Below are 18,519 nucleotides of genomic sequence, written 5' to 3' on the forward strand. Positions count from 1 at the left end.
TCCACCCGAAAGCTAAGAGTCCCCTATTGACTTTATAAAGTGGAGATCCTCTTCCGAGGCTTTTCCGATGTTTCCCGACCATCATCAGCACCAAGGCTCGCTCCCCCACCCCGCTCTGTCTGCCGACTTCCTCTCCTAGCTCAGTTGTGACACCAAGTCCTGCTCCCTGCGCTGACGGGAGGTTTTCATGCTCCTTCAGATCTGGATGCTCCAAACCAGGACTGAGACAAAATAAATTGACTATTTTCCTTCCCTCTTGGGTTTGCTTTTATTGGCAGTCCTCCAAATAACCTGACAGGATTCCATTTCCTTCTGAGAGACAAACACTGAAAAAGCAGAACTTTTAAAACCTCTTTCAACAGGAGTCATTTGAAGACATTGAGAAGCGGGTTTTTTGATGGTGGATCCCATCTGCAGTTGTTGGAGGGGATCAGTTCTGGATCATCTCAGTCTAGTGTTTACAGTTTTTCAAAAGATGTGATCCTGAATCAACAGTTTGTTTTAAAACCAGGTTCGGTAAATTCATTAATGAACACAGTTTCCTCACAGTCAGAATGGCTGCAGAAGACTGAAATGTTGAAGGATTGTATCAAATCATTGCTTTATATAGGGTGCGTAATATGCGATTGATGAATCGATTGCTTTCTTGTTGTTCGAATCAACCTATGCCATTAAAAAGTCATTTCAAAATTACACTGAACAAAAATATAAACGCAACACTTTTGTTATTGCTCCCATTTTTTAAGGTATGAACTCAAAGATGTGAAACATTTTCCACATACACAACATAACCAGTTTTCTGAAATATTGTTCACAAATCTGTCTAAATCTGTGACAGTGAGCACTTCTCCTTTGCCAAGACAATCCATCCCACCTCGCAGGGGTGCCATTTCAAGATGCTGATTAGACAGCATGATTATTGCACAGGTGTGCCTTAGACTGGCCACAAAAAAGGCCACTCGGAAATCTGCAGTTTTGTTTTATTGAGGGGGTCAGGGGACTCAGACAACCAGTCAGTATCTGGTGTGACCACCATTTGCACCTTGAAGTGCGACACATCTCCTTCGCATAGAGTTGATCAGGTTGTCTATTGTGGAATGGTGGTCCACTCTTCTTCAATGGCTGTGCAACGTTGCTGGATATTGGCAGGAACTGGAACACGCTGTCGTATACGCCGATCCAGAGCATCCCAAACATGCTCAATGGGTGACATGTCCGGTGAGTATGCTGGCCATGCAAGAACTGGGATGTTTTCAGCTTGCAAGAATTGTGTACAGATCCATGAAGGCCGTGCATTATCATGCTGCTACATGAGGTGCTGTTGTTGGATGTTCGGCACAACAATGGGCCCCAGGATCTCGTCACCGTATCTCTGTGCATTCAAAATGCCATCAATGAAATGCACCTGTGTTCTTCGCCCATAACAGATGCCTGCCTATACCATAACCCCACCATAAAATAGATTTCTTTTGCACCGCCCACTTGCAAACAATCACCTTATTAGTTCAATCAGAATAGAAGTAGAACAAGTTGCACCTAAGCAGAAAACCCCCCAGAATTTAAGATTTAACGAAATACAAATCAGGAAAGTTTTTATGTAAATATATATTTAATTACATTAAATCAATTTATATCTCATTCAAACAGACATTTGTAAATTAAAATGATTTTTTTTTTACTATGTACCAACTATGTATTCAAAAATATGATATAAGCTATCTATGCCTAATCACTTTTGTTTTATTAACATTTATTATTTTTTTCATTGAAAACAATCATTTCTTCCACCCAAAGGGAAGAATTCAGAGTTCGTGTAGTGCGCATGCGCTGCGTCTGTGAGAGCAGCAGCTCCGGTGCGACATGACTCGATTCACTTACAGCAAACTGTCTCATTTTCTGAAGACCCTGAGCTGTAGACCCCCGGCTGTCAGAGCAGGAGCAGAGACAAAAGCTGCGACGTCTTGCTGCGTGCAGCTGAAACGGGATCAGGTGAGATCTGAGCTGATTCTTTACGCCACATTAGTGTTTAGTGTTAGCTTGTCGTCGTAGCATTTGGCTAACGGAAGTGCGTTTTGTTATGACACGCAAAAACAAATAAACAAATCAACAAAAAAGAAATCTCACCCCAGTTCCGTCTATTTAAATTATATCTTCAATAAATAATATTTGGCGTGTGTATTCGTATAGTTCAGTTGTTTTAGAAGCACTTTTTTAAATGAAAGATTATTTTGAAATGCTCAACCGGAAGTTTGTCTCTGCTGCTTTTTTTTTTTTTTTTTAGAAATTTTTGAACATTTTAATGGGTTAAAATGTTTCCGCAGCGGCAGCAGTTCAAGCACCAGTCTGCTTTTACATGTGCATGCTTTTCTGAAGAGTTGATTAAACTTTTTATTAGAGAGATGAGGGTTTTTAGCAGTAAATCTGTTCTTGTTTATGTCCACTCTCTGCATCTAAAACACATGAAAATGCAGCTTTGAATCATCATGGCTGCTGTAACAGTTTCAGTGGTAAACTGCAGAGAATGAAAGGATGTCCGCTGCTTTCTGCTCATGTTTCTGACCGTTCCATGGTGTTCGTGGTGTCACCAAAGTCGTCCGACAGCAGAGCGCTTCAGGACAGGCAGAGGCAGCAGATGGCCAGAGGTCTTCCCAAGCAGAAGCCAGTCGCTGGAGTCAAGCAGGTCATCGTTGTTGCCTCAGGAAAAGGCGGCGTGGGGAAGTCCACCACTGCAGGTACTGAGGGAACTCCTCCCAGACACAAGGAGGATTCCTGCAGTGAAGCGGTCACCTTCACATGTTTCAGCAACACTACATCATCCTGCTGAAGTAACAGGAGGACTTAGTTCTTCTCTGAGGGTAGAACACGCGACCCTGAGCACCAAACCCTGATTCTAAAGGAACATTTATGGGTGGATCAGACGTGTCATCATGTTGTTGGTGTGAATGTTGGAGAGGAAACATGTTGGTGTGAAGATGCTCACACGTGAAGTCTCTGTGTTTCTCCCTGCAGTGAATTTGGCTCTTGCAATAATGGCTAATGATTCGGTAAGATTTTATTTATATTCTTGAATAAAAATAATAGAAAGATGTAGAATCGTGTAGGTTTACAGTAATCCCTCATTTATCGCGGAAGCCATGTTCTAAAAATAACCCACCATCGATTAAATCTGCAAATAGAAAAATAAACCTATAAGGATTATAGAATGAAAACAAGGATCTGATCACGATCAAAGTTTTATGTAACGCTGGCAAAATGAACGCATTCTGTACAGGAGACAGAGCTTGACTGACAAGGTCAACAGCCAATCAGAACACAGAAAACGATGTACTGTGAAAATAAATGAACATGGAAAATTACATGTAAAAAAAAAAAAAAAAAAAAAATCCTTGAAACAGCAACACCGCGAAAGATGGACCACGATATACTGAGGGACCACTGTACTTCTGAATACTTAAAGAAAAAACATTGATTTAGACACTGCTCTTAAGATATCCTTGCCTCCATTCCAGTGACTGTATATGAGAACTGGACTGAGTGACTCCTCCCCTCCAATGTTTCAATGGCTTCTAGAAGGCAAAATCCCATATAATTTTATAGAGAAATAAACAGCTGTTCCGTCATTGTATTTGTAACCATTCCTGCTCTGATACCTTTTTTAACATCTTGATAATCGTCTTTTTACATGTTTTTTCTGTATTTCAAGTTACAAACTGACCAGATGCCTCAATGAAAGTAGGCAGTAAGAAAGTGTTTGACAGATATGGTGTAGCCTGCTTTCAAGTGGAAGGGGCGGGGCGTAGACTTCCAACAAGCTCGATTCCGATTGGCGATAGCGGTTGACAGAAATGTAAACTCAGACCCATTTGGACAAACATTGCTTACTGAAGTTTTCTGGTTCCAACATGGTGGCGTCCATATTGTGAAAAAAATGGCGACTTCATTGGGTTGGAGCTGGAATGAACCATTTTCCATGGATGACGTCACCCTCTCTCAGTCCAGTTCTCATCTACAGTCAGTGCTCTTTCCCGGCTGACCCCCCCCCCCTTACATCAAGCTCTGCTGATCTCTCAGTCCAGGACGGTCGGTCTGTTGGACGCAGACGTGTACGGTCCGTCCATCCCCAAACTCATGAACCTGACAGGAAACCCGCAGCTCACTGACAGTAAGCAGACCCGTCCGTCTGTTTGCTTTCATCTTCTGCCGCTGAACTGACTTCAGCCGTTTGGTCCTTCAGACAATCTAATGATCCCCCTGACCAACTATGGGGTCCCGTGGTGAGTTGATCCTCCCGGTCGGTGGCACTGTCTCTTTGGCAAATGTAGCTCTGACTCCGCCCCCTCTCTGCTAGCATGTCGATGGGCTTCCTGGTGGAGGACACGGCGCCGATTGTGTGGAGGGGGCTGATGGTGATGTCAGCTATAGAGCGGCTGCTCAGACAGGTGCGGGTGTTTCAGCTCCCACTGCAGCGGGAAACCTTTACATTCTGATGTCAGGGATGTTGTGCTTGAAGGTGCACTGGGGTTCTCTGGACTACCTGGTGGTGGACATGCCCCCTGGGACAGGTGACGTCCAGCTGTCCATCACCCAGAACATTCCAATCGCAGGTCAGGAACTGCTCTGAGAACCAGACTTGTCTCAAAGGAAGTTACGTCTTCTTTCACTGTGAGGATGCAGTTTGGATCCACTCAGCTGTGTGATGTCGCCGTGCAGGTGCCGTCATCGTGTCCACGCCACAAGACATCGCTCTGCTGGACGCCCGCAGAGGAGCCGAGATGTTCAAGAAAGTGAACGTGCCGGTAACCCTTCTCTCTGTTTCTGAACGCCAACTGTGGAGGAGACAGCAGAAACCCCTCAGTGATCTTGTCCCTGCAGGTTCTTGGTCTGGTGGAGAACATGAGCGTCTTCCAGTGCCCCAACTGTAACCACCAGACCCACATCTTTGGCTCGGAGGGGGCCCGGCGCGTCGCTGAAACTCTGGGAGTCGCCTTCCTGGGTTAGACGACTTGCATTCCACGCTGAGCTCCTCCCTCTTTTTTATGCCGTTGATGCAGTCAGAACTTTTGTTGACAGCTTTAAAAAGAAGAGATATTTTCCTTTCTATTGAAATTAAGTCCCAACTCAATCTGGGCCGCCTGAACGCCTGTGTTTGTGCCATCAGGTGACATTCCTCTCCATCTGAGCATCAGAGAGACGTCGGACGTGGGCCAGCCGGTGGTGGTCTCTGCTCCCGACAGCTCCGAGGTGTTGGCCTGTTTCTGCTCCGCTTCAGCCGCTCCATCCTCAGACGTTTACAGCCACGTGTGCTCTGTTTGCAGGCCAAGGCGTACCGGAAGGTGGCGTCTGCCGTTCTACAGCGATTACAGGAAGTCAGCTGATGGACCGAGAAACGATCGCACCAGAGAGACCGCTCTGCTGTCATGGCGCTCCAGACTCTTGACGTCTCCATCTGACCACGCGGGCTCACTGAATCATATTTAATGAAGCTTTATGTATGTAATTAATCAGTAAATAAGCACAAACATTTGTATTCATTTCATGTCCTCTAGAAACAAGTTTAAGTCTTGTCGTGACAGGAGCTCTGTTTTCCTGGTGAGCTGCTGGTGCTGTAAAGTTTAGTGTTTTTTTGTTTTTTTTCCAGGATGTCCTGTGTTAACTGGTTAAGTCCATGGCTTTTATTTATTAAATAGTTCTGTTTTCTACAAGTCCGCCTCTGGTCTCCAGCATTTGGACCCATTTCCTATCCCATATCTATAGACAGTAGCTCCTCCCACACGCGTCTGGAGCGTGAGGTTCATGAACGCGTTTTTGGACAGGCGTTGAGCAGCAAATCTGAAGCGCCTCGAAAGACAGGCGTCTCATAGATTTGAGGAGTGTATCGCGTTCAGTGTGAACACAGCACAAAGCCTTCTGTTTGGGAGTCCCAGGCATAAAATGCAGGGATGGATCGTCGCTCTCCAGCAAAGAGGAAATGCGTGTTCCAGGCTGTAACCAAACAAACCGGTTGGTGATTGACATTGGGGATAAAAGTATGTCATACTGATTCTGCAAATTGTCCCACTTAAAAAGATGAGAAGGGTCTTTGATGATCATCTTCAACTTTGAAAGATGGAAATTGAACAAAGAATTCAGGAAAAGACTTTTCACAGTCAGACTCCAACTTCAACCTCCACCCCCATGACTATTTATGAGACTAGTCGTCTTATTAATAACTAAAATGGAAAAAAAAAAAATACAGAAGGATTCCAAGCACAAGGAATATATCTGAACAAAATCCTTCCCGCTACAGTGGCGGTCCTGCTGCTCGCCTTGATGGCGTAGGAGCACTGGAAGCATCTGTAGAAAGGAATGCTGTACCAGTGGTAATTAAAAAAACAAATCTGGTCTCTCTAAAGCAGTGTTTTTCAACCTTTTTTGAGCCACGGCACACTTTAACCTTGACAAAAATCCAGCGGCACACCAGCATCCCAAAAAAAAAAAAAAAAAGCAGAAACTCATAGTCTGTTTTGATCTACAGACTATGACTAAAACACTGCTCTAAAGAATGCATGATCTAAAGAAGCAGGTTAGAATCAGTTTGTTCTAATCAGTGTTGGGAATAACTTGGAACAGAATAAAATAAAATAAAATAAAGGGGCTGTTACATGAGAACTGGACACCAAGAAGTTAACACAGTTTATTGCAGGGCTGTTCATTCCTGGTCCTCGAGATCTACCACCCTGACTGTTTTCCAGATCTCCAAGTTCTGCTAGCTGCTGATTAGCTCGATCAGATGTCTCCAGATCTGATTGAATAAACACACCTGGTCCAGGTAATCAGCAGCAAGCAGTGCAGGGAGAGCTGGAAAACAGGCAGGGTGGTAGAACTCCAGTACCAGGAATGAGCAGTTATTGGATGGATGAACCTGTGCCCACTAAAGCAAATTGAAACAATGACTGTGCTGGTGCCAACAAAAGACAAAACAGAAGGATTGGAACCTTGGCCAAACATAAAATAAGTCATAATAATAATATAAAGGAACAAATAAAGACCACCAAGGTCCAACCCCAAACTAAAATATAGAAGCCCAGCAGGATAAGACTGCTGAGGACCAAGTGGGAGAAAAGAGAAACAAGCCAACAAGCACAGTTCCAACTCAAAACCCAACTGCTCCCCAGCCTCCTGCTCCCCAGCCTCCTGCTCCCCAGCCTCCTGCTCCCCAGCCTCCTGCTCCCCAGCCTCCTGCTCCTCAGCCTCCTGCTCCTCAGCCTCCTGCTCCTCAGCCTCCTGCTCCTCAGCCTCCTGCTCCTCAGCCTCCTGCTCCTCAGCCTCCTGCCCTGCACACCTGCCCTGCACACCTGCCCTGGTGGTGCTCCGACCAGCCGGCGCGCGGGTCGTCCTACCTGGACGTACTGAGCCGCCGCCGCTGTCTGCCATTCTGACTCCGTCCTCCTTTAAGCCGCTGTCATTGATTAAGATCAGATTAAGATCTGCTGATTAAGATCATTGGCCACACCTGCCAGGTGAGCAGAATGACGGGATGACGTAACAAGACGTAACAAAGGCAAACACTGCAGCAACGGGAGTAAAACGCTGGTTAATCTTCAATTGTTTTTGACAATACAACAAACAAACAGCGAAGTTTTCACAAAACAAAATGTATCCAAAATGTATATTTATAAATTTCTCAAGGGTTCATCATTTTGATGAACCTGAACCTGCTGAGACTCAAGAACAAGACAAAAACCCAAGAACAGACTCGTCACATAAGATCGATCAGGACCATCTTTATCCCAAACATCAACAACAAACTGTTGTTTAAAATAGATTCTGTAAGTTTCTTTTTCTTTAACTTTCATCATATTCCTGCAGAAATACAACAAAAATAATAGCATTTTTAAACTGAAACAGATCTTCAGGATGGGTCTCTTAGTTCAGCCTGTTTTTCCTTACTTTGTAAAATACTGGGTTTGTAAAGTGAACGGTTGTCCCAAAGCTTTAGATTTGCTCTGATTTTCTGTTTTTTCATTTTATTCACTTTGCAACTTATCCAGTAAAGTTATTTGTTCTTTCTGGTTTTTAGATAAACTTGTTAAGTGATTATTTTCTTTTAGAAGGTATTTAGTTTCTAATGAACTGTTTGTTTCTCTTTTTAAATCTCGACTGTTTGGGACGAGACTAACCGAGCCCTGGTAAAGATGAACACTGTTCCCTATAACATTTCTCTGCAACAAGTCAGCTTTTATTTTGAAATGGTTTTGCCCCTGTTTTGTTGTAGTACTGAATATTGAAGGGATCTTTCGTGAGTTTTTTTTAATTTTATGCTCAGTGTTGATGAACAACCAAGATGCTGAGCGAGAACCATGCTGACACCCCTTCAGAGCTGCTCCACTTCATGTCAACACCATGAGCAGGAGGCACACATTGTTCTTCTACCATCAACAGCTCCAAAAAAATCCTGCTGGCTCAGAGGAACAACCTCACTGCTGGTCATCTGCTTCTTTTTGTGTGTTAAATTGAGTTTTTCGGTTCTATTTGGTTGTTTACGAGTCTCTAAAAATCTGTAAAAGTACAATTTCGTTTGAAGCTTTCTTTTCAATCATCTGTCCAGCAGGGAGTAAAAACCAGTGTTTGACTCAGTTTGACTGGAACAAGTGCAAAATGGACTTTGTTGATCTTCGTTTAGTGATGTTAAAACTGGACCTTTTTGTTTTGGTGTCATCTTTCAGTGCAGTGATTCTTTATTTAAATCTTTATATTAAAACAAATATCTTAAAAAGATAAATTGATGCTGAAGAAAATGTGAAAATGGGTTTATAGTTTTTTCATTGATGTTTATTAGTATCTTGTTACAATCATGTGTTTTTCTGTTTTTTTATATAAAGTGTATTTTTGTTTTAGCTTCAACTGCAATTCCAAAAGACTTTTAATTTGAAATACAGCTTTTTAGAGACTAGATGAGGGGTCTGACTTTCATGAACTGGCATCAAATGAAGTAGCTGCACAACACATGAACACAATGTGAGTGTGATTAAGTCACACTAGCTTAGATCCAATACAGTGATCCCTTGCTATATCACGGTTTACTTTTCACGGTTTCGCTACTTCACGGATTTGGATTGTGCATTGTGTTCTGCATTCTGATTGGCTAAAAAGTCACTCAGCGAGTAGCTCAAGAATGGGACCCTTTGATGAGCCGTTCATTACAGTTCTCCAACATAATCGATGGTGGCATGTCGGTGTATAAGGATCTTTAGCAAAGAAGAAAAAAGAGCGACAACAACTGCCTATCACTATGTTCCTCTCCCGAACAATCACACCTGCAGCTGCACCGCGGGCTTCAAAAGGAAAAAACGCTGCAGAGGATGCAGCGGCTCAGTATGAAGAGCAGTGAAAAAGAAGACCGGAGTCACTATCTGTCCCACTGTACTTTTTTATTTTTTTCATAATCATTTTAAATTTTCTTCCGTTTAATCCACTCGGGTCGCGGTGGGCGGGGCTAATCTCCGCAATTTAAAGCCTTCTGTTCTTATCGATGATTGAAATTATTATTTGACAGCACACTACAGAAGTTATTTGTTGAAAAAACGTTTCTAAAGTACTTTTATTTGTTAAAAAAAACAATTGATTTAGCCTGTTAAATGGTTTGTTCTTTCTTTTCAATGTATAATAGTGTATTTCATTGTATAATAATTGTAAAAAAAATAAAGGTTTCTACTTCACGGATTTTGCTTATCACGGGTTCTATTTGGAACGTAACCCCCGCGATAATCAAGGGATCACTGTATTACAAAACAGATGTTTTAAAAATTAAACATTTATTTAATTTTTATTTTTAAATTGATTTAACATTTAATAATATTGATTTTAATAATAATGACAATAATTATTGTACATTTACTAGTTTGTGTTTTCTTATTTACTGTCCTTTCATTCGCCTCGGCCATTTTTGCGATACTAAACAGTAAAAATATGCTTTTTTTTGAAAAGCAAAATATTTAGATATATTCTTTAATTGACTTTCGAAAGAGATTTTCTGTTTTGTTTTGTTTTTTAAAACAAAAGGTTGAAGTACGCATGCGCAGTTTTGACGCCTCTCGTGAGGCCACCCCGGAAGTGGCTCGCTCGGTGTTCTCCTAGCGAGCCACATGACAGCGGCTTAGAGGAGGACGGAGTCAGAATGGCGGACAGCGGCGGCGGCCCGGCAGCTCGGACGGTCCTGCAGCAGTGCCTTCAGGCCCGCCTCCAGGTCCAGCCGGCAGGAGAACAGTCCGAGGCTCAGTACGTCCAGGTAGGACGACCCGCGTGCGCCGACTGGTGCCTGGTCGGAGCACGACAGGTTAAAGAAGAGCTGCACCGCCGTGACCAACCCTCCAGTGTGTGCTCATGTGTTTGTGGTGCCATCTGTCAAACGAGTGAGCGTTCACGGTGGTGTTCAAAGTACCCCTCGTGGAGCACTGACTGTATAAGAGAACTGGACTGAGTGACCTCACCACGTCCCAAACAGGAAGTGTTCAAAAAAGCCAACGGACTCCTAGAGAAATAAACAGTCACTCTATTGGTTTGGTCAGAAGAATCATTCTTGCTCTCCTGCCTTTTTATTATTTTTTTAACATGTTCTTGATAATCCTATTTTCTTTTCATGTTTTTTTTAATCCAAGTTATTCAAGTTATAAACTGACCAATCAGATTCCTCAATAAGAGTAGGTGATCCTCCTTTACTCCAAATGAGAATACAGTAAGAAAGTCAGTTCATTTCTCAATAGAAGTCTATGGGTTTTTGGCTTCTTGGAGCCAGCAGGTACTTCCTGTTTGGAACGTAAGGGGGGGGGGGGGGGGGCTCACTCAGTCCAGTTCCTGTTTACAGTCAATTTGTGGTGCCTGCTGGCCCCTTCATCTAACTTTTAAAACCTTTGATTGACAGATTTCACGTAGTCTGCTTTCAAGTGGTAGGGGTGTGGCCTTCCAACAAGCCCACTCCTGGTTGGTGAGAGTGGTTTCCATAGAAACGTTGACTCACTGCTTACTGACGTTGTCTGTCTCCAACATGGCGGCGTCTGTATTGCAAAAAAGCGTGACTGAATTGACTACATTTGGTTGAACGGGGACGTAGACCGTTTTCTATGGATGACATCACACTCTCTGTGTCCAGCTCTCATCTACAGTCAGTGGTGTGGAGCAGCTGTCCATTATTTATGCTTCCTGCTGTTGCAGATCAACAGAGGAATGGTGATCTACGTCTGCTTCTTCAAAGGAGCCACAGAGGACATGCTGCCCAGGATGGGTCAGTGATCGTCTCAGTCCTTTGACACTGTCTGGGTCCTTCCTGTGTGTGCATAATTGTGTTCCTCTTCCTCCCAGTGTCCACGCTGTTGAACCTGCGTCTGTGTGAGTCTTCCTCTGGGAAGTTGGTGTCTGTGCTGGAGCTGCCCGGCAGTCTGCTCATCGTTCCTCAGGCCACCCTGGGTGGGAGGCCCAAAGGCCGGGCCATGCAGTACCACCAAAACATCAGCAAAGAGGACGGCTTGCGGCTTTACAGCGCCTTCGTCTCCATGTGTGCGAAGGAGCTGGCGGCGGCCGCTGCCTCAGCCGATGTGACGGTAAAACATGGGACGTACGGAAACAGACAAGTCCTGATGCTGGACACAAACGGTCCCTACACTCACCTGATGGAGTTCTGAGGCTGTCCGGTCGTTGGAGTCCCGCCCACGTCCTCCCCTGACCTTACCAGGACCTGCAGAGGATGGTTTCTGACGCAAAGCGGCCGCTCTTATGAATTCAGGCTACACACATGGGATTGAACTTTCTTGTTTATTTGTTTTTTTATATTTTTTGCAATCTTGGATTTTTTTTTGTAAAAATGTGTAGAAAATTAAAGTTCTGGATCATGTCCAGGATCATGTTCCATGTTACCATTCCTCATTTATCAGTTCATCAGCTGGACATACTGGTTTGTAAACTAGTAACCAACTCATCTGGGCAGACTGTCCTCCATAAGTATTTATACATGCATTATAACTGCTCCCTCAGAGAGAGAGGTTGGAGAGTCTTCAGAGTAAGAGCAGAGATCCATCAGAACACCGTCATGATGACGGAGGCAGAAGGTTTGACTGTGCCATGGCTTCTTTGGTGTAGAGCTGTCCCTGCTGACAGTTTGTGAGACTAAGAAGTAAAAATCTGTTTTATTAGCACAGCTTTTCTTTCATTAATAAAACCCCATACCTGGGTGTTGTGGTTTTAAAACCAGACGTATCATTTTCATGATGTCTAAGAGGGAAAACAGGAAATTACCTGCTTTGTGTATTTTTATTACTATTTAATTTGTTTTTGGACTGACCAAATAAAAATATGAAATTACAGAAATGGCTAAAACAAAACAAATATATGAATGCATTTGATTAGAAAACTCAGTCTCCTCCCGACCAGCAGGGGGCAGTGATGCTTATTTTGCAAAGCGGAAGTGCACAGAATTCAGGAAGCTTGGGTTGCAAAATCTTTCACAACACCACTGCTTCTGCTAAAAAAAAAGTGTGTGTGAAACGCATAACTCTTAGCAACAACATAACTTCCGTTTAATACTTTTCTATCAAAATATAAACGGAATATTTTTTAAGGTTGTAGTGATGATCAATAGTACAAGTTAAAGCGCAAACGTGAGGTAAAGTTTCTATATTTGTGCATCATTTATTGTCACTGTTGTGTAATTATTTTGTTCCCCCCTAATCTGGTTTTGAAGGTAAATTTAAACTAATGCAGACTTGCACTGCTGCTCAATAAAGTTGGCTTTTTTTTTCCAACATACAATTATTACTTTATTAAGTGCTTTGGGTATTAACCTGATATTATATACTGTATTTTTTTTATACATTTAGTAAGGAAACAGTTAATATTGATTTTCACTTCATTTTACTTAGTTAGTATTTATGTCTAAGATATTTCATATCATAATTTGTTTTTACTTTTAATTTGAAATTTCAATAACAGGAAGTTACCACTTTATGACTATCAGATTTTTCCGCTAAATTCAGCAATGTGTTTATCTGAAATAGATTACGGTAAATGTAGCATTTGCAAACGTAGTCGCAAATAGGTTAGAAATAATTTTGATATGCAATTTTCTGCTTTTAAACTAAAGCTCGGGTTTTCTCTGGAATTGTTGGCGGCTTGACGAGGATTTCTGATGAAAGCTCGGAGGTGAAAACTTGACTGTTTATTTCACTAGAATAAATGTTACTCACCATATTTCTATAACACATGTGAGAAAGTAGAGTATTATTATTAATATTTATTTTCATTATTAGTAGTATTTATTTGGTAAATATGTTAATATATTAGAGTTTTGTGTTTACAATGTTTTTATTTCCATATTATTGTTTATTGCAATCAATAATAAAACAGTTTTAATTTTATTTTCATAAAGGAAGATACACTGTAGTTTAAACACTTCTGTTTATTTTTCCTTTTTTGACTTTTATCAACCTTTAAAACTATGTCATTGTGTCTTTATATCCTGTTTTTTTTCCCTTCAACTAAATAGTTCAATGCTTTGAAATGATTTAACTGATTTCTCAAATGTTCAGCCTTTGAATATTGTTTGTAGTGAGAGTATCTCTGTTAGTGCTGCAGTTCAGATGTGCATCATCATCTTTCTCTGTGTCCCTCACAGATGCCTTCTTTTGCCGTCCTGGATGGCGTGGAGCATTACCTCCAGACCAGAACGTATCCTGCAAACTCGACTAACAGCAGGAAGAGTGTCATCAGATCCACCAGCAGAAAGTTCATCTACAAAGGTACCAGAGAACTGCCTTAAATAACACTAACATCTGATTTAGAGAGTCAAAACAAGCCTTGTTAGTGACTAAACAGGGGGGTATTCCAGAAAGCAGGTTATGCTAGTTACCACAGTAAGTTTGAGGCTAAGGAAGTTGATAACCTCAGTTTTCAGTTCCAAAAATGGAGGTATGTTTCAGGGTAGGTCAAGTTGCCATAGCAACTCATGCTCTGAACAAAACCTGGTCTGGAGCAGGTTTAGTTGAAGCTTAGTTTGTTCACAGAGAGGTGAAGCAGCATTGTGTGTCCATTTGAAGATGATTTAGTGGATGAAGAAGCTCAGATAATACTTTTTCCACCATGAGAGGGTGATAAGACCACATATGGATGTTGGAAAAATAAACTATTTTACTTTGATCCAACTTAATTAATTGCTTCAGTTAAGATAAATCAATTCTTTTTAGTTAAGTCAGCTTAAAAATAACACGTAGTCATCAGATATTTATTTTACTTTCATTTACATTAATTCAATTAAGTAGGTGTAACTTTAGTGCTGCTGTTAGATCGGCACCACAAGGGATTGTGGGATACCATTCCCTTTGCCCGTCTGGACGGATTTGGGTTTAAGTGTGGGTTTTTGACCAAATGTGTTTAGTTGTTTAGCTTTTTTACAGTGTTTTGTCTAGTTATTTGTCCTGTTATATTTAATTCTTTCTGCACCATGAGTGAGAGAGAGGTAGAGGAGGATGAGTTTATTTATCACCCTTAATGGTTAGTTGAGGAATGTTAAAGTCTGAGAAATGGTAAATGATTCGCTTTTGCCAATCCACATTGTTTCTTTCCTTTTACTGTTATAAAAATGAGTATATCTGCAGGCTCTAATTTAGACATATCAGAGTTCAAGAATTACAATTAATTAAGATGGAAAAACTTTATTTGAATTGGAGTAATGTGACATTTAGTTAGATAAATATGTAAATTTTTGTTGTATAAACAATTATTGAGTTTTATAGACATAAGAAATTAGGTTGAATAAATTTAACTCAATTACTTGTTACCAATTGAATTAATTCATTAAAGTTTTATGAGTTATATATATATATGCATCACAATGTAATTAAAAATAAGATCAGAAACTCGTGCGTTTACTTTGTCCGTTCTTTTTCTCCAAGCAGAAACTCTTTCTTTTGCTGATGATGCAGCCGTATTACTTTGTTTATGGACGTATAATCTTCATACGCTGTCATTAATCACCGACTCCGTCCCACTGAAGTATAGCGTTTTTTTTTTTTTTTTCTCCACGCGTTTTCATGGTGACCCCAGAAATCGGCGATCCATTGAGAATGTCTTCATGTACCTGCTGTGCAAGAGTATTAACCCAGGGTTACCAAGTCGAGCGTAATTACGCCAACTCATATCCGGTCTTCTGGAACCGACATACCCAGAGTAAGCAAGTTCAGGCGGATTTCAGCCAGAGTTCAGGGTTAAAGTCAGGGTAGTTGAAACATGCTTCCTGGAATACCCCCCTGCACAAGTGCTTTTGGTTTTTTTTTTTACAGTGAAACAAGCAGTCCAACAAATGAAGAGTTTGTGTTGGGATTTGTTATAAAATCAATTTGAACGGTGATTAAAATGTCAGAATTATCTGCTCTTACCCCAACATTGTAAAGTCATGAGGGGGTTTTAAACATTGAAAATGTAATGGAAACAATCAGAATTGTATGGCGAGCGAACGCCGCCCTCGCGGCCCCCTCCTGGCTTGCCCTCATTGGGGATAGGAGGGGATAGATCAAAGTCCCTATAGTAGGAGTTTACACTCGCAGGTACTGAAGGTGACTTTTTTTGTATAGTCTGCCTCTTTCTAAGGTCAAGGGTCAACCAAACTTTGGTTGTGGTGTGAGAAACTTTCTAAAAAATTGCATGAAGGAACGTTTTCTTTTCTGGAATGTCAATGGCCACCAGGCCATAGGTCCTGTGGCTATCCCATAATAATTTCAAAGCTTCCTTTGGAGATTCCTGACAGGTTTTTTCATTTCATCAGTGAATTTTGAATTATTTATTTGAGCTCTATAAGAGATTTTAGATCCATTTATTTATATTGATGATTTCATGTGTTGTGATGTCATCATTTTCTGTGTGTGTGCATGCGTGCATTTGTGTGTGTACAAGGCGCGTGCAGATTTTGGTGAGTATGTGATTTGGGGTGATGTGTTTGTGCAATTCTTGATTTGTCCACAAACATCTGGAGTCTGAAACCTGTGCTGACGTCTCCATCCTCCAGATGGCGCTCTGTGGCGAGCCTGTCGCGGTCGACTCCTCCGCGTCGTCAGAAGTGACGAGGAGGTGCGGGAGATTCTGACTCGTCACCATGACAACAACAACCATGCCAGCCTAAGGCACCTGGTGAAGGAGATCAAGGTGAGTTTCCCGGCGTGTGACGCTGCCACCTCCGCAGCAGCTCCCTGACTCCCTCCTCTCTGTTGAGCAGCACCAGTACTACTGGGTGCAGGTGGTCGTCGCCGCGAGGAGGTGGATCGAAGCCTGCGAGTTTTGTCGAAGCAACCCCCAGCTGCACCCCAACCAGCTGACCGTCCAGTGCTGCCTGGTTTATGGCTGCAATGCCTCCAGTTACGCCCACCCCGAGCTGAGCTTCCATAGGTCAGTCTGCGGGTTGGCGCCAGCAGCACGTGCACACTCAACTTTGGTGACGCGGCACTTTTTTTCGCAGGTTTCCCAAAGATGCGGCGCTGCGGAGGGTGTGGCTGGACCTGGCTCAAAGGGACGAAGGCTCGCTGCGTGCTGACTCCCATGTGTGCTCCCGACACTTTGAGGCATCCTGCTTCACCCTGACGCCGGACGGCAAGCTAATGCTGTCCTCAGACGCCGTTCCGACCCTCGGCCCCGATGCCTTGAGAGAGGTCAGTGTCATCATCAGATATATCTGCTGTTTAAGTGCAGATGGACATGGCCAGACAGACATCCGTCAGCGGGAAGACGGGCAGAAAGGCGGGTGTAAAAGTGGTGAGGAAGACGGGCAGGAAGGCGGACGTAAAGGTGGTGAGGAAGACGGGCAGGAAGGCGGACGTAAAGGTGGTGAGGAAGACGGGCAGGAAGGCGGACGTAAAGGCGGGGAGGAAGAAAGGCAGGAAGGCGGACGTAAAGGCAGTGAGGAAGACGGGCAGGAAGGCGGATGTAAAGGTGGTGAGGAAGACGGGCAGGAAGGCGGACGTAAAGGTGGTTAAGAAGACGGGCAGGAAGGCGGACGTAAAGGTGGTGAGGAAGACGGGCAGGAAGGCGGACGTAAAGGTGGTGAGGAAAACAGGCAGGAAGGCGGACGTAAAGGTGGTGAAGAAGACGGGCAGGAAGGCGGACGTAAAGGTGGTGAAGAAGACGGGCAGGAAGGCGGACGTAAAGGTGGTGAAGAAGACGGGCAGGAAGGCGGACGTAAAGGTGGTGAGGAAGACAGGCAGGAAGGCGGACGTAAAGGTGGTGAGGAAGACAGGCAGGAAGGCGGACGTAAAGGCGGTGAAGAAGACGGGCAGGAAGGAGGAAGTAAAGGCGGTGAGGAAGACAGGCAGGAAGGCGGACGTAAAGGTGGTGAAGAAGACGGGCAGGAAGGCGGACGTAAAGGTGGTGAGGAAGACGGGCAGGAAGGCGGACGTAAAGGTGGTGAAGAAAACGGGCAGGAAGGCGGACGTAAAGGTGGTGAGGAAGACAGGCAGAAAGGGTGGTGAGGAAGACAGGCAGGCAGGCGGACGTAAAGGCGGTGAGGAAGACAGGCAGGAAGGCGGACGTAAAGGTGGTGAAGAAAACGGGCAGGAAGGCGGACGTAAAGGTGGTGAGGAAGACAGGCAGGAAAGGTGGTGAGGAAGACAGGCAGGAAGGCGGTTGTAAAGGTGGTGAGGAAGACGGGCAGAAAGGCGGACGTAAAGGTGGTGAGGAAGACGGGCAGGAAGGCGGACGTAAAGGTGGTGAGGAAGACGGGCAGGAAGGCGGACGTAAAGGCGGGGAGGAAGAAAGGCAGGAAGGCGGACGTAAAGGCGGGGAGGAAGAAAGGCAGGAAGGCGGACGTAAAGGCAGTGAGGAAGACGGGCAGGAAGGCGGACGTAAAGGTGGTGAGGAAGACGGGCAGGAAGGCGGACGTAAAGGTGGTGAGGAAGACGGGCAGGAAGGCGGACGTAAAGGTGGTGAGGAAGACGGGCAGGAAGGCGGACGTAAAGGCGGGGAGGAAGAAAGGCAGGAAGGCGGACGTAAAGGCAGTGAGGAAGACGGGCAGGAAGGCGGACGTAAAGGTGGTTAAGAAGACGGGCAGGAAGGCGGATGTAAAGGTGGTGAGGAAGACGGGCAGGAAGGCAGACGTAAAGGTGGTGACGAAGAAAGGCAGGAAGGCGGACGTAAAGGTGGTGAAGAAGATGGGCAGGAAGGCGGACGTAAAGGTGGTGAGGAAGACAGGCAGGAAGGCGGACGTAAAGGTGGTGAAGAAGACGGGCAGGAAGGCGGACGTAAAGGTGGTGAAGAAAACGGGCAGGAAGGCGGACGTAAAGGTGGTGAGGAAGACAGGCAGGAAGGCGGACGTAAAGGCGGTGAGGAAGACGGGCAGGAAGGCGGACGTAAAGGTGGTGAAGAAAACGGGCAGGAAGGCGGACGTAAAGGTGGTGAGGAAGACAGGCAGGAAAGGTGGTGAGGAAGACAGGCAGGAAGGCGGTTGTAAAGGTGGTGAGGAAGACGGGCAGAAAGGCGGACGTAAAGGTGGTGAGGAAGACGGGCAGGAAG

The 18,519-nt window shown here is 44.0% G+C and overlaps 4 protein-coding genes and 1 long non-coding RNA gene across 11 annotated transcripts in view; 4 read left to right on the forward strand and 1 right to left on the reverse strand.

Annotated features, from left to right (window-relative positions):
- The first annotated feature begins 1,808 nt into the window (after window positions 1–1,808).
- On the forward strand, window positions 1,809–5,702 carry nubpl (nucleotide binding protein-like). The gene is made up of 11 exons (XM_004082741.5): window positions 1,809–1,989; window positions 2,591–2,732; window positions 3,010–3,044; window positions 4,072–4,162; window positions 4,235–4,274; window positions 4,349–4,439; window positions 4,511–4,604; window positions 4,711–4,796; window positions 4,873–4,993; window positions 5,159–5,241; window positions 5,316–5,702. The coding sequence occupies exons 1-11, from the start codon at window positions 1,861–1,863 to the stop codon at window positions 5,373–5,375; spliced, it is 972 nt and encodes a 323-aa protein (XP_004082789.1). The 5' UTR covers window positions 1,809–1,860; the 3' UTR covers window positions 5,376–5,702.
- On the reverse strand, window positions 2,375–2,700 carry LOC110017506 (uncharacterized). The gene is made up of 2 exons (XR_002292925.3): window positions 2,561–2,700; window positions 2,375–2,450 (listed from the first exon to the last, which is right to left on the reverse strand). It is a non-coding gene; the product is annotated as an uncharacterized LOC110017506 (long non-coding RNA).
- A 4,355-nt stretch (window positions 5,703–10,057) lies between the features above and the next one.
- On the forward strand, window positions 10,058–12,339 carry dtd2 (D-aminoacyl-tRNA deacylase 2). The gene is made up of 3 exons (XM_004082740.5): window positions 10,058–10,267; window positions 11,191–11,260; window positions 11,338–12,339. The coding sequence occupies exons 1-3, from the start codon at window positions 10,157–10,159 to the stop codon at window positions 11,655–11,657; spliced, it is 501 nt and encodes a 166-aa protein (XP_004082788.1). The 5' UTR covers window positions 10,058–10,156; the 3' UTR covers window positions 11,658–12,339.
- Window positions 12,340–12,483: 144 nt separating this feature from the next.
- LOC144989038 (uncharacterized) overlaps window positions 12,484–18,519 on the forward strand; it is a 38,813-nt gene continuing 32,777 nt past the window's right edge. For 4 of the 7 annotated variants that reach the window (XM_078940779.1, XM_078940775.1, XM_078940781.1 and 1 more), the window contains exons 1-5: window positions 12,982–13,170; window positions 13,643–13,766; window positions 16,028–16,164; window positions 16,235–16,404; window positions 16,475–16,664. In XM_078940779.1, the coding sequence (XP_078796905.1) occupies window positions 13,643–13,766; window positions 16,028–16,164; window positions 16,235–16,404; window positions 16,475–16,664 (621 nt within the window). In that variant the 5' untranslated portion in view covers window positions 12,982–13,170. Of the gene's footprint in view, window positions 12,635–12,981; window positions 13,233–13,642; window positions 13,767–16,027; window positions 16,165–16,234; window positions 16,405–16,474; window positions 16,665–18,519 lie in introns of those variants that run through there. The other 3 variants (XM_078940776.1, XM_078940778.1, XM_078940777.1) reach the window with 3 other exon arrangements.
- LOC144989041 (uncharacterized) lies at window positions 16,671–17,754 on the forward strand. Its single transcript, XM_078940793.1, has 2 exons — window positions 16,671–17,606; window positions 17,643–17,754. Exons 1-2 carry the CDS (start codon window positions 16,705–16,707, stop codon window positions 17,647–17,649), a joined length of 909 nt encoding a protein of 302 aa, XP_078796919.1. The 5' UTR covers window positions 16,671–16,704; the 3' UTR covers window positions 17,650–17,754.

This window comes from Oryzias latipes, chromosome 22 (genome assembly GCF_053564925.1).
Source record: "Oryzias latipes strain Hd-rR chromosome 22, Olatipes_Hd-rR_3.1".
Lineage (NCBI taxonomy): Eukaryota > Metazoa > Chordata > Actinopteri > Beloniformes > Adrianichthyidae > Oryzias > Oryzias latipes.